Source organism: Somniosus microcephalus, chromosome 22 (assembly GCF_052327205.1).
Source record: "Somniosus microcephalus isolate GS21.2 chromosome 22, FLI_Smic_1.0, whole genome shotgun sequence".
NCBI lineage: Eukaryota > Metazoa > Chordata > Chondrichthyes > Squaliformes > Somniosidae > Somniosus > Somniosus microcephalus.
The window spans coordinates 34,979,588-34,993,449 of record NC_141008.1 but is presented as its reverse complement, the minus strand read 5'-3'; the positions used below and the strand labels follow the sequence as shown (position 1 = coordinate 34,993,449).

Here is a 13,862-nt window from a genome sequence, read left to right as displayed (position 1 = left end):
AACATCCTGGTGAATCTTCTCTGCACCCTCTCCAAAGCAATCACATCCTTCCTATAGTGAGGCGACCAGAACTGCACACAGTACTCCAGCTGTGGCCTCACCAGCGTTTTGTACAGCTCCATCATAACCTCCCTGCTCTTATATTCTATGCCTCTGCTAATGAAGGCAAGTATCCCATAAGCCTTTTTAACCACCTTATCTACCTGTTCCGCTGCCTTCAGGGAATTATGTACATGTACACCAAGGTCCCTCTGACCCTCTGTACTTCCTAGGGTCCTACCACTCATTGTGTATTCCCTTGCCTTATTTGTCCGTCCAAAATGCATCACCTCGCACTTTTCCGGGTTAAATTCCATTTGCCACTTTTCCGCCCATCTGACCAACCCGTTAATATTGTCCTGTAGCCTGAGGCTTTCCTCCTCGCAATTTACCACCCCACCAATTTTCGTGTCATCCGCGAACTTATTGATCATACCCTTTACATTCTCATCCAAATCATTAATGTAGATCACAAACAATAAGGGACCCAGCACCGATCCCTGAGGTACCCCACTGGACACAGGCTTCCAGTCACAAAAGCAACCTTCGACCATCACCCTCTGCCTCCTGCCACTCAGCCAGTTTAGGATCCAACGCGCCAAGGCCCCCTGGATCCCATGGGCTCTTACCTTCTTGACCAGTCTCCTATGCGGGACCTTGTCAAAAGCTTTACTGAAGTCCATGTAAACCACATCCACAGCATTTCCCTCATCCACACACCTAGTCACCCCCTCGAAAAATTCAATCAGATTGGTCAGACATGATTTACCCTTGACAAAGCCATGCTGACTATCCCCGATTAATCCTTGCCTCTCCAAGTGGAGACTAATTTTGTCCCTCAGAATTTTTTCCAATAATTTCCCTACCACAGATGTTAGGCTCACTGGCCTGTAATTCCCTGGTTTATCCCTGCTACCCTTCTTGAATAATGGTACTACATTAGCTGTTCTCCAGTCCTCTGGTACATCCCCTGTGGCCAGAGAGGTTCTGAAAATTTGTGTCAGAGCCCCTGCAATCTCCTCCTTTGCCTCACACAACAGCCTGGGATACATCTCGTCCGGGCCTGGGGATTTATCCACTTTTTGGCCTGCTAAAACCGCTAGTACCTCCTCCCTCTCGATGCTAATATGTTCAAGTATGTCACAGTCCCCTTGCCCGACTTCTATATCTACATCGTCTTTCTCCATAGTGAACACTGAGGCAAAAAATTCATTTAAAACCCCACCTACTTCATCTGGCTCTACACACAGCTTGCCACTTTGGTCCCTAATGGGCCCTACCCTTTCCCTGGTTATCCTCTTGCCCTTAATATACTTATAAAACATCTTAGGATTTTCCTTTATTTTGCTCGCCAGTGTTATTTCATGGCCCCTCCTCGCCCTCCTAATTTCCTTTTTAAGTATGCCCCTGCACCTCCTATACTCCTCTAGGGCTTCCACCGTCTTTTGTCTTTTGTAACTGCCAAAAGCCCCCCTTTTTTTCCTAATGCATTTTTGTATATCCTTTGTCATCCAAGGTTCCCTTTGCTTGTTGGTCCCACCCTTGACCTTTACAGGAACATGTTGGTGTTGTACTCTCTCTATTTCCCTTCTGAAAGCCTCCCACTGTTTTGATGTGGATTTTCCTATAAGTAGCTGCTCCCAGTCCACTTTTGCCAGATCCTGTCTTATCTTATCTTATCTGTTGTCATTTTTATTATTTGCTCTCTAGGAACCTCCCCCCCACTAGTTAGTTCAAAGCCCTCTCTACAGCCTTAGTTATATGATCCGCCAGGACTCTAGTCCCAGCACTGGCCAAGTGAAGCCCGTCCCAACGGAACAGCTCCCTCCTGCCCCAGTACTGGTGCCAGTGTCCCAGGAAGCAAAACCCATTTCTCCCACACCAGTCTTTGAGCCACGCATTTAACTCTCTAATTTTATTTGTCCTAGCCAAATTCGCTCGTGGCTCAGGTAATAATCCAGAGATTATTACCCTTGAGGTTCTGTTTTTTAATTTGACCCCTAGCTGCTCATACTCCTTTAACAGAACCGGCTTCCTAGTCCTATCTACGTCGTTTGTACCAACATGGACCACGACAACTGGATCCACCCCCTCCCACTGCAAGTTTCTTTCCAGCCCAGAGATGTCCTTAACCCTGGCACCGGGTAGGCAACACAGCCTTCGGGACTCTCGCTCTCGGCTGCAGAGAACTCTATCTATCCCCCTAATAATACTATCCCCTACCACTACAACATTTCTATTTACTCCCCCCTCTTGAATGGCCCCCCGTTCCACGGTGCTGTGGCCAGGATGCTCATCCTCCCTGCAGTCCCTGCTCCTGTCCACACAGGGAGTAAGAACCTCGAACCTGTTGGTCAAGAGCAAGGGCTGCGGCTCCTCCAGCTCTACCTCCTGGATCCCCGTACCTGCCTCACTCATAGTCACACCGTGCTGTCCCTGACCATGGGCTACATCTGAATTACTTAACTTCATAGGTGTGACCACCTCCTGATACACAGAGTCCAGGTACTTCTCCCCCTCCCTGATGTGTCGCAGTGTCTGAAGCTCAGACTCCAGCTCATCAGTGCCAGTGTGGATGGCAGAGATGGGAAGAGGAAAGTGCCAATGTGGACGGGGGAAGGGCGGGGGGGGGGAGAAGAGGAGTGCGCCAGTGTGGATGGTGGAGAAGGGACGAGGGGAGTGCCAGTGTGGATGGTGGAGAGGGGAGGAAGTAGCGTGTCACTATCCATGATGTGGGTGGAAGCGTGATTGGTGGGAGGAGGAAAACAGCAGCGCCAATGTGAATGGTGATGGTTATTGAAGGGTGTCAGTGTGAATACAGACATGGGAGCAGACTTCCAGTGTGAATACAATAACAATATTCTCAAAATACATCAAAAAATGTCAAAAATCATATTTCCTGGTGGAGCTTGTGCCTACCAAATAAGGAACATTTCTAAATCTGCCACTACACGAATTGTACACTCTATGTGTTTTTTCTCTATAATACAAATGATGGAATATTGGGTATATATGCAGCTTAGGCCATGGCAAGTTCATGTCCTGCCACACTCCCACTGTAACTACTACTTTTTGGCTGTTATGTGTGAGGCCATTGGCATGATCCTAAAACACTTATTCAATTGCCCTGAAGCAGTGCTCTTGCTCAAGAGCCATTATTTTACCGTTGAACATTTTAATTGTTTTTTTTTTTAGTTGTCTGCTTTCTTGGGGCTGTGTCAGCTTTTTTTTCCAATTAAAAGATGTTGATCAGCTTCCCTGTGATTTGTAGGTTGGCATGTATGCCACAACACTGCTAAGTAATCCCCTGGAGTAACTGGCTTCAGTAGCAAAGGTGGGAAAGGCCCTTTGCTTTCCCTCCTACTGCTTGATGTTGACCCCTGCAAACTGCAGCCAGCAACCCCGTCCTCAAATACCTATTAAAAATTGTAATGGATGGTGGGGTGCCGGTACACTTGGAATCTGTTTTATGTCTAAAAGAAAATGGGATCAGAGCATGGTGATATCGTTTTTGGAAACTATGCGCTGTTGTCGAATGTTTAGGCTGGCTCATACACTTGTGTCGACTTTGTGTAATATAATTTATTGGAAAGACCAGAAGGTTAAAGTCACTGACCTGTGTCTTGCGTATTCTTAAGTCAGCCGAGGATCTGTTCTGACCCTCCTCCTGTTCTATGCTCTGTTCAATACCTGGGGAAATAAAATGGAAAGACTAGAGATGTCTAGCAAAGACCTTCTCCAAAGACCAGTCAAGGGCCCAGTACAGGTCCTATAATCAGTACATAATATTAATGTATAATATACAGTACACAATATACTATGAACATTATACAAAGTACATTATCCATTAATCTACAGTACACACTATACAGTTCACAATATATCAACACACACACACACACACACACTCCGTGCATTTCTTGCATGTGTAATTGCAATGGCTCTTAATATTATAATGTGATCTCTCTGAAAAGCAGTGCATGGAAATTGACACCTCAATGGCACCTCACTGTCAATGCTACTCGCAGTTGCATTGGGTAAGGGGTGGGAGCTGTTGGAATAAGGAGATATGAAGTACCTGCATCTTCGAGCAGTTCAAAAACAGAATACTTTTATTGATCCAAAGGGCATGCAAGAGACCAAGATGTAATGATTCAGCTATTGCATGGTAAGAAGACTGGAGGTTGTGTGTACTGAGGGTGTATGATCTGCCGGAAGTTGATGGACATAGAATGGAATCATCAGCAAGAGTTGATAGGGTCAATATGAAGGAGCAGCACAGGGGGGAGCCCTGAGTTAATGGAAAGAGGCAAAGATTGAGCCATCAATGCAATTTGAACATAGGTTCAGTGAGAGGCCGTCTGATTTAGAAGTGCAAAATGCCAGACTCTGCCAAAGGCTCTGAAGATGTCCAAGGTAATATATCACCACAGTGTTCAAGGCAGAGTGCCAGAGGTGAGTAACACAGGCAGCAAGATCAGCAGTGGAGCAGCCATGCTGAAAATCATGCTGGAGATCATGATTAGGTTAGGACAGAACTTTCAAGGTGATAGATGCCTTAAGAGTTAACCGCAGCCTGTATAACTTCAGATAACACTCACTGATGCAAGAGCCTTGCCTATCACAAAACTGAGACCAACTTAAGGTTTCAGGAAAAACACCAGACAAGATTCAATGAATGTTAAGATGTAAATAATCCATGATCTGAACCTTCCTTTAATAAGCCTTGTCCTTTTCAACCTCCATTTGATCCTTGCCTTTCCCACTGCAGTCAATTTAAAACCCTTCTCCTGATCTACAAGCTGCTTTATGTCTCGCCTCTCTTAACTTTAACGTTTTTCAGTTCTTTGTGCTGGTGTACACCCTCCACACTCCCGATTCTGGACCCCTTTTCATCCCACTCTCTCTCTCTGCTCCTCAGTTACTGGCAGAACCATTTCAGCCCACATTCTGGAGCTCTTTCCCTAAATCCCTACCTCTTCAATAACTTACTTCTCTGAACTTGCCTTCAGTCACGGCCAAACTCTCATTCCTGCTTGGTGTCTGTCTTACCTCTGCGAAGAACTTAGGGGAGCTTTTTACTTACACTAGGTAATAGTGTATAGGCTATTATAGGGATGTCTCGGGATGTTTTATTACACCAGAGGCACTATATAACGGGATGTCTTGGGATGCTTTATGACACCAAAGGCACTATATAAAAGAACGGCCGGGTTGACAGGATGCAGCTCACCAATAACGATGCAGTGCTGAACTCAGCAACAGTCCCTTCAAGTAGCAGATTGAAACTCCTGGATTTTAGATCTTAAAAGGAGCTGTGTCACAAAATGAATTCTCATTTTGAATAAAATAATGAAATTGAAGTTTAAGTACTATTTAATTTGGTACTTGTGGTAAACCACTGTTTGTATTCCACTGTGTACATGCCTGGACATGCCTCGGCTGACTCCTCCCACAAGTCCTAGTATAAAGGTGACTGCTCCCCAGCCCTTTGTAATTCTGGACCGGTCGACCACTCGAGGCAGACCTTCATTCTTTTGTTAATAAAAGCCTTTAGTTACTCTCTTAACTCTCAGTCTTTTATGAGTAATTGATAGCGCATCAGTACTTGAATATGGTAATTATTAACCATTTAATAATACCATGTAATTGAAATATGAAAGATATGCATTTTATGTAGACATTTAAACTATGCAATGAAAAACTAATTAAACTTAATCAAATTTTGACAAGTCTTTTAAATTAACAGACTTTTATTTAACTTAAAATTGTAAGATAGTTTAATTCGTGAATGAGACTTTTTGGAGTGTGGCAGGGACTCAAGAAAATAAAGTTTAACAAAAAAAAAAGTAATCCCTCGAAAACACAGAATAAATGTGAAAAACAGAAAGGGGAAGGTTTAAACTAAGTTGGCAGGGGGAGGGGAACCAGGATGCAGCATCAGAGAGGAGAAACAAGGTACACAGAGGACTGGGAGAGACGAGCAGCATTAGCATAAAGGGTAGTTCAGAAATAGGAGGGATTGGATAGGGGAGAAATTCAAAGCAGACTAAGGCGGGTTTGAAGTGCATTTGTGTAAATGCACGGAGCATGACAAATAAGGTCGGTGAGCTGCAGGCACAAGTTGCCACATGGGATTATGATATAGTGGCAATAATAAGAACTTAACATTCCTGGCTACAATATATTCAGGAGGAATAGGGAAGGAAAAAAAGGAGGGGGTGGGTGACAGTATTCATCTGTTACAGCCCTGGAAAAGGATGATGTGCTTGAGGGTTCAAGGACAGAAACTATTTGGTTAGAGATAAGGAGAAGAGGAGCTGTTATGCTGCGAGGTGTATACTATAGACCACCAAATAATGGAAAGGAGATAGAGGACCAAATTTGTAGGCAAATTTCAGAAAGATGTAGACAATGGAGTAGTAATAATGGAGGACATCAATTATCCTAATTTAGAATGGGGAAAAATGTATAGGATATGCAAGGAGGGGGAGGAATTCTTCAAATGTGTACAAGAAAACTTTCTTGATTAGTCTGTTTGCAGCCCAACGAGGAAGGAAGCAGTGCTGGATCTAGTTCTGAGGAATAAAGTGGGGCAAGTGGAGCAAGATTTGGTGGGAGAGCATTTGGGAAACAGTGATCACAGTATCATTATGTTTACAGTAGTTATTGAAAAGGACAAGGAACAAACAAAGGTGAAACCACTCAACTGAAAGAGGGCTAATTTCAGTGAGTTCAAAAGGGATCTGGCCCAGGTGGATTGGAAACAAAGATTGGCAGGCAAAACAGTGAATGAGCAATGGGAGGCTTTCAAAGAGGAGATAGTTCCAGTACAGACTAGATACATTCCTATGAGGGGGAAAGGAAGGGTATCCAAAGCTGGAGCTCCCTGGATGACTAAAGAAAGAGAGATTAAAATGAAACCGAAAAAGGCGGCTTATGATAAATGTCAGGTTCACAATACTGTCGCGAATCAAGCTGAATACAGAGTGCAGAGGAGAACTGAAAAAGGAAATGAAGGTCAAAGAGAAGGTATGAGAAACGATTAGTGGGTAACATAAAAGGAACCACTAAAGTATTTTATAAACATATAAAGAATAAAAGGATAGTCAAAGGAAAGGTGGGTCCGATTAAGGGCCATAAAGGAAATCTTCTTGTGGAGGCAGAGGGCATGGCTGAAGTACTACTTGAGTACTTTGCATCTGTCTTCACTAGTGAAGAGGATGGTGCCAACGTTGCAGTAAAGGAAGAGGTAGTAGGGGAATTGGATAGGATGAAAATAGATAAAGAGGAGGTACTAAAATCGTTGGCAACGCTCAAAGTAGAAAAGTCATCTGGTCCGGATGGGATGAGTCCTCGGTTGCTGAGGGAAGTAAGGGTGGAAATTGCGGAGGCTCTGGCCACAATATTTCAATTCTCCTTGGATATGGGAGTGGTACCAGAGGACTGGAGGGGTGCAAATGTTACACCCCTGTTCAAAAAAGGGGAGAGAGATAAACCCAGTAACTCCCGGCCAGATAGCCTAACATCGGTGGTGGGGAAACTTCGAGAGACTATAATCCGAGACAGAATAAATTGTCACATAGGTTAATAAATGACAGCCAACACAGATTTTTTAAAAGCAAATAGTGTCTTTACTAAATTGATTGAGTTCTTCGATGAAATAGCAGAAAGGGTTGATGAAGGTAGTGTAGCTGACGCTATGTGGACTTTCAGAAAACGTTTGATAAAGTAGCACATAGATGACCTTTAGCAAAATTGAAGTCCATGGAATTAAAGGGACAGTGGCAACATGGATACAAAAATTGCCTGAGAGACAGAAAGCAGAGAGTAGTAGTGAACAGTTGTTTTTCAGACTGGAGGGAAATGTGCAGTGGTGTCCCCCAGGGGTCGGTATTAGGAACATTGCTCTTTTTGACACATATTAATGACCTGGATTTGGGTATAGGGGGCATAATTTCAAGTGTGCCGATGACACAAAGCTTGGAAATGTAGCAAACAACAGAGAATGATAGTACCAGACTTCAGGAGGGCATAGACAGGCTGGTGAAATGAGCAGATGAAATTTAATGCAGAGAAGTGTGAAGTGATGCATTTTGGAAGGAAAAATAAGGAGACAGTATAATTTAAACAGTAAAATTTTAAAGGGGGAGCAGGAACAGGAGGGCCTGGGGAGTTCACATATGCAAATCTTTGAAGGTGTCAGGGCAAGTTGATAAAGCTGTTAAAGCATACGGGATCCTTGGCTTTTTAAATAGACAGAGGGGTCGATTTTCGTGGAGCCGTCAGGCAGGGTTTCAGGCGTGTGGGGGGGGGGGGGGGGGAAATCCCGAATTCGGGGGTCCCGACACCATCCCGCCCAAAACCCCGCTCCACGCAACTTTCAGAGGCGGTGGGTACCCGCTCCGCACTGGGACCCGCCGAAACCAGGCGGGAAGGGATTAGTGCCAATTAACTGCCTGTTAACAGGTAGTTAACAGGCAGTTTTTAGACTAATCCCTATTTTGAGGGGTTTCGTGTGGGATTCCCGATGGCGCCAAACCACGCCAGGTTACAGCAGGCGGGCCGTCGGGTTGCATGAGTTGGAGGAGTCGATGTCGGTGTTCAGGTGAGTGATGGGTGCATGACTGCAAAGGTAAGTGTGTTTGGTGTGTCTAAAGAACTTTTACTTACCTGTACTTACCTTAACAGCCTTTCTTCCTGTAGCCGTCGGAAGTCCATCACTCACCCGGCACTTAAAGCTGAACGGCTGCGATCTGTGAAAAGTGACAACCTTCAGCTTTGAGTGCTGCTGAGAGTTCTAACTGAGTCTGTGCAGAAGGACTCATGTTAGAATTCAGACTGTCAGTGTTTCACAGCTTCAAACAGCTGTGAAACACTGATATTTCATCTGTCAAAAACTCTTGACAGATGAAATTGCAGTCTGTGACGTCACCTGTTGCCGAGTGGCCCTTAATTGGCCTGCTGAGCCCGCTGGGCGGGCTCAATAAGGTCAATCAAGGGAAAATTGCGCGGATTGACCGGACGTCGAAGTAGGCGGGTCTAAAACCTGAAAGTTGTAGTCCCGCCTTCTTCCCAACAGCTTCAGGAAAATCGACCCCCAGCGAGTACAAAATTAAGGAAGTTATGGGAAGCTTTTATAAATCACTGGTTAGACCTCCACTAGAGTGTTGTGTCCAATTCTCGGTTTCACTTTAGGAAGGATGTCAGAGGGGATTTACCAGAATGGTACCAGGGATTCAGTTATGTGGAGAGACTAGAGAGCTGAAATTGTTCTCCTTAGTGCAAAGAAGGTTAAGGGGAAATTTAACAGAGGTGTTCAAAATTATGAGGGGATTAGATTGCATAGATAGGGGGAAACTATTTCCACTGGCAAGAGGGTCAGTAATCAGAGGATACAGATTTAAGATAATTGATAAAAAAGCCAGGGGGGAGATGTGGAGACATTTTATATTCAGCGAGTTATGATGATCTGAAATACATTGCCTGAAAGGGTGGTGGAAGCAGATTCAATAGTAACTTTCAAAATGAAATTGGATATGTACTTGTTGGGCTATGGGGAAAGAGCACGGAGTGGGACTAACTGGTAGATATTTCAGAGAACCGGCACAGGCACGATGGGACGAATAGCCTCCTTTTTTGCTATATGATTCTATCACACACATGAGCTAATGTGGCAGAATCTGAAGTGCTGAACCATGAATTATTTAACCAGTGCGGATGCTGGATCCTGTTAGAACCATTTACTTACTCTTTAACTTGGAGCGGACCTTGTTTGCTGTCTTCTTGATATCTGTCATCAGTTCTTCTAATTCCTCCTTTGTTTCTGAAAGACAGAGAACATTAACCATGAGTGCATTGACAGTGCTGGGCAAAGCAGTGAGCCCTCATTAACACAACCCTTCCAGAGCACAGACTCAACGAAAAGAATGATGAATTGTTAGGACGGAAAGGAGCTGCTTCATCTCTTTACTATTCTATCAGAAACCCTGGATAGAATTTCCTGGGAACTGGCAGTCTGTCCTTTCCCAATAGATAGCAGTGAAGACCCACAGCTGAAAATTTTCGTGTGATGGAGATTATACAATAAAAGTCGCTATCCACAGTATCAGCCAGTCAGAACATAACTGACCAAAACCAGAACTAGAACCCAGCACAACAAATAAAAAAAACAAGCTGCTAGATCAGACCACAATTTAATCTCAAGACCTCTCAATTAGATTCCAGCCTGTAACTCACTCACAGGGATCTTAAGATGTATTGGGCTCTGGTGCATTTGTAGTTGGAGTACTGTTTCCAGTTTTGGTCCCCTTAGATGGTGATGGATATCAATGTGCTAGAGAGGTGCAGAGGATGACCACAGAACCACAGAAACCCCACAGTGCAGATAGAGGCCATTTCAGCCCATCGAGCCTCCACCGACACATATCCCACCCGATCCCCGTAACCCCTACACCAACACATATCCCACCCTATCTCCGTAACCCCACGTATTTAATCCCCCTAACACTAAGGGTCAATTTATCATAGCCAATCATCCTAACCCGCACATCTTTGGACTGTGGGAGGAAACCGGAGCACCCGGAGGAAACCCACGCAAACACGGGGAGAATGTGCAAACTCCACACAGACAGTCACCCGAGGCCGGATTCGAACCCGGGTCCCTGGCGCTGTGAGGCAACAGTGCTAACCACTATGCCACCGTGCTCAGATAATACCAAATCCTACAGGATAGGCTCCAAAAGTGAGGGTTTTTTACTTTGGAGAAATGTAGTCTTAGATGGGGTATTAATTGAAGTTTTTATAACAACTTGGACTTATATCATGCCTTTAACGTAAAAAAAATTCCCAAGGCTCTTCACAGAAGTGTAATCAGACAAAAATAGATGCTGAGGAAGGGGATATTAGGAGGGGTGACCAAAAGCTTAGTCAAAGAAATTATTTTTCAAGAAAGTCTTAAAAGAGGTGGAGAGGTTTATGGGAGGGAATTTTAGAGCGTAGGACCTAGACATACTGATGCGCCATCAATTACTCAAAAGACTGAGGTTGAGCGAGTAACAATCAGGCTTTTATTAACTAAAGAATGAAGGTCTTGTCTCGAGTGGTCGACCCGTCCAGAATACTAAGGGACTGGGAGGTAGTCACTTATATACCTGGAATAGTGGGAGGAGTCAGCCGAGGCATGTCCAGACCTGTACCTAGTGGAATACACATACCTCTACAGACAGGTATAACAGTGGTTTACCACACATACAAACATGCAAAAATGATGGCCAGGTTTCGACCCACTGGTCCATCTAGCCTGTCCCATATAGTTGTGATGCCTTATGCATCACAATACATACACTCCCTATCCACCCAAAGCCATATAATCTACCGGGAGAGATGAAAAAAAGATAAAAACCGAAGCATAGAAGTGGGAAAAAAAACTGAAAAATTCCTCTCCGAGCCCTTTTGGTGATCAAAGATAGTCCAGGAGATCACATTGACCCCGATTTATATTACAGGGTACATACTTCTTGTATGAGGTGTTCCCTGCCCAAGCCAGAACCAGATCCAGTTCTTTTTTGAAGGAATACAGTGAATCAGCATTCACAGCATGAGCCGGCATCCTGTCCCACAGGCCCACTATTCTCTTGGGGAAAAAAGGAACCGCCAACCTATTTCTGCCCTTACAAAACTTGTAACCTCTATTCCTCCCTAACCTATCCAATTGAAATAATTGGTCCACATAAACACAGGGATCTCTGACGAAAGGTCATTGACCTGAACCTTTAACTCTGTTTCTCTCTCCACAGATACTGCTTGACCTGCTGGGTATTTACAGCACTTTATTTGTATTTCATATTCCCTGAATTGGCCACAGGGTCTTTTCCCTCTGATTTATGCCTCTGCTAGGAAATAGTGTGGATGAGGGTGGGTGCACTGTGAGAGAGGTTACATTGTCGATGGGCATAATGGGCCAGATGGTCATTTCTCACCCTTCTTTTCATATGTTCCTATCCATTATTCAGTAAATAAACCATCCAAACACCTCTTTTAGACTTCAGCCTGTAACTCACTCCTGGGCATCTGTTACTTCATATATAAACTATCTGTACCCTTCGACTAGATTCCAGCCTGTAACGCACTGCTGAATATTTGTTATTCTTTATGTAAAGCATTTGAATCCTTTTAATTTTCAATTAACCCATGCTGTACTTGGTCTGGGAGTGCTTGCTGCTGACATTAGGTGTGCTAAACTTTCCAATCTGGTACATATTTCATTTAGATCAGCACAGACATTCAAAATCAACAGATAGATGGATGGATAGATCGATATGAGAGAGGAAGGAAGATGAATAGAGGGGTAAATAGTTAAATAGATGAGACAGATGATGGATTGATAGATTGATGGATAACAGCTAAGTTGAAGGTTGTCCTGTATCTTTGAAATCTACATTTGCTTCAAGCCACACAGTGAGAGGAAACTGCTCTTTCCTAGATCCCCAGCAAATAGTTTCAGTCCTGGACTCTGTTCTACCCACAACCTCCCTCCATCATTCCTCCTATTGGCTGATTTTGCCGTTCTCTTTTCTCTCCCCTTACCCAGCCACAACCTCTCTCTTTCTCCCCGTCCTCATTCACCTAGTGGCTGGTTTCAGTCCTGGCCTCTCTCCTACACTATCCTGTGGAAATTGACAGAACAGATCAAGCAACGACAGACCCATCAACCTCATCAATCCCTGGTAAATAATGGAATTGGATTGTCAGGAATAAACTTGATGTTTACTTGGATAATAATCAACATGGCTTCAGAAGGGGAAAGATCCCGCCTAACCAATTTCCTCGACTATTTTTGAGGAAACAACATCCCAAATGTACAAGGGGAAGCTACATGGCCATGTGTCCTAGACCTCCAGAAAACACTTATCCAAGTCCTGCATGAAAGGTTGCTCCTGGAGAAATTTAAGGTATGCAGCCTTGGAAAGACATGACCGAGAGGGAATCTCATAATTATACAAGATAGTCAACAGTACAAAAAAGGTACACTTGTAATATTATTTCAAATAACACTAGGACAAGGAAATAAAAGTTCAAACTTAGTGAAAGACAAATTTACATTAAGAGGAAGTTCTTCAGAACACACAACACTTGGAATGGATCACTAGGCAGAGTAGTCAAAGCAATCATTTAAGAAACAGCAAATGTGCTGATTTGAGGGGAGAGACTTTAGTTTTTTTCCCTGGATGGAGAAGCTAAACCGGCTGGATGGCCTTCCTCATCTGTGTCTATTTTGAGAAAAAAGTGCCCCTCAACAGAACATCCTGTAAGAATATTTTAAGTAATTGCTTCTGAAGTTTGGTATAGTTCAAGTACCTTCTGTGAATATTCCCCAAAGCCTCAGCAATTGGATACCCCTTGAAACCTTGAGGAAGTACCATGAGGAATGATCGAGATAATCGATGGCCCAAGTCTGACAGAACGGCTTCCTGAAGAAAAACTCCCTCCGGTGCTGAATGTTCTCTGACCAAGTGTGGCAGGAAGACAACAGCAACTTGCAATTATACAGTGCCTTTAACATAAAAAAAAATCCCGAAGTGCTTCACAGGTGGATGTAAGGAAAACAGATGCTGTCAGGTAGAAGAGAGTCAGGGGTGTGACCCAAAGCTTGTGTCAAAAAGATTGATTTTTTTGCAGAGATGGAGAGGAGGAGATTTTCAGGGAGGGGAAATCCAAAGAGTAGGACTGAGGCGATTAAAAGCTTTGCCACCAATCATGGGATGAAGGGAGGTTGTTGCACAGGAGCCTGGAATTGGAGACACAGAGTATTTGAAATGGGA

The 13,862-nt window shown here is 44.0% G+C and overlaps 1 protein-coding gene across 4 annotated transcripts in view; it reads right to left on the bottom strand.

Moving 5' to 3' along the window:
- LOC147102168 (syntaxin-1A) overlaps positions 1-13,862 on the bottom strand; it is a 256,279-nt gene that overhangs the window by 98,495 nt on the left and 143,922 nt on the right. For all 4 annotated transcript variants that reach the window (XM_085964451.1, XM_085964453.1, XM_085964452.1 and 1 more), the window contains exons 4-5: positions 9,791-9,865; positions 3,656-3,729 (exon numbers count right to left, since the gene is read on the bottom strand). In XM_085964451.1, coding sequence (XP_085820577.1) covers positions 3,656-3,729; positions 9,791-9,865 — 149 coding nt within the window. The remainder of the gene's footprint in view (positions 1-3,655; positions 3,730-9,790; positions 9,866-13,862) is intronic.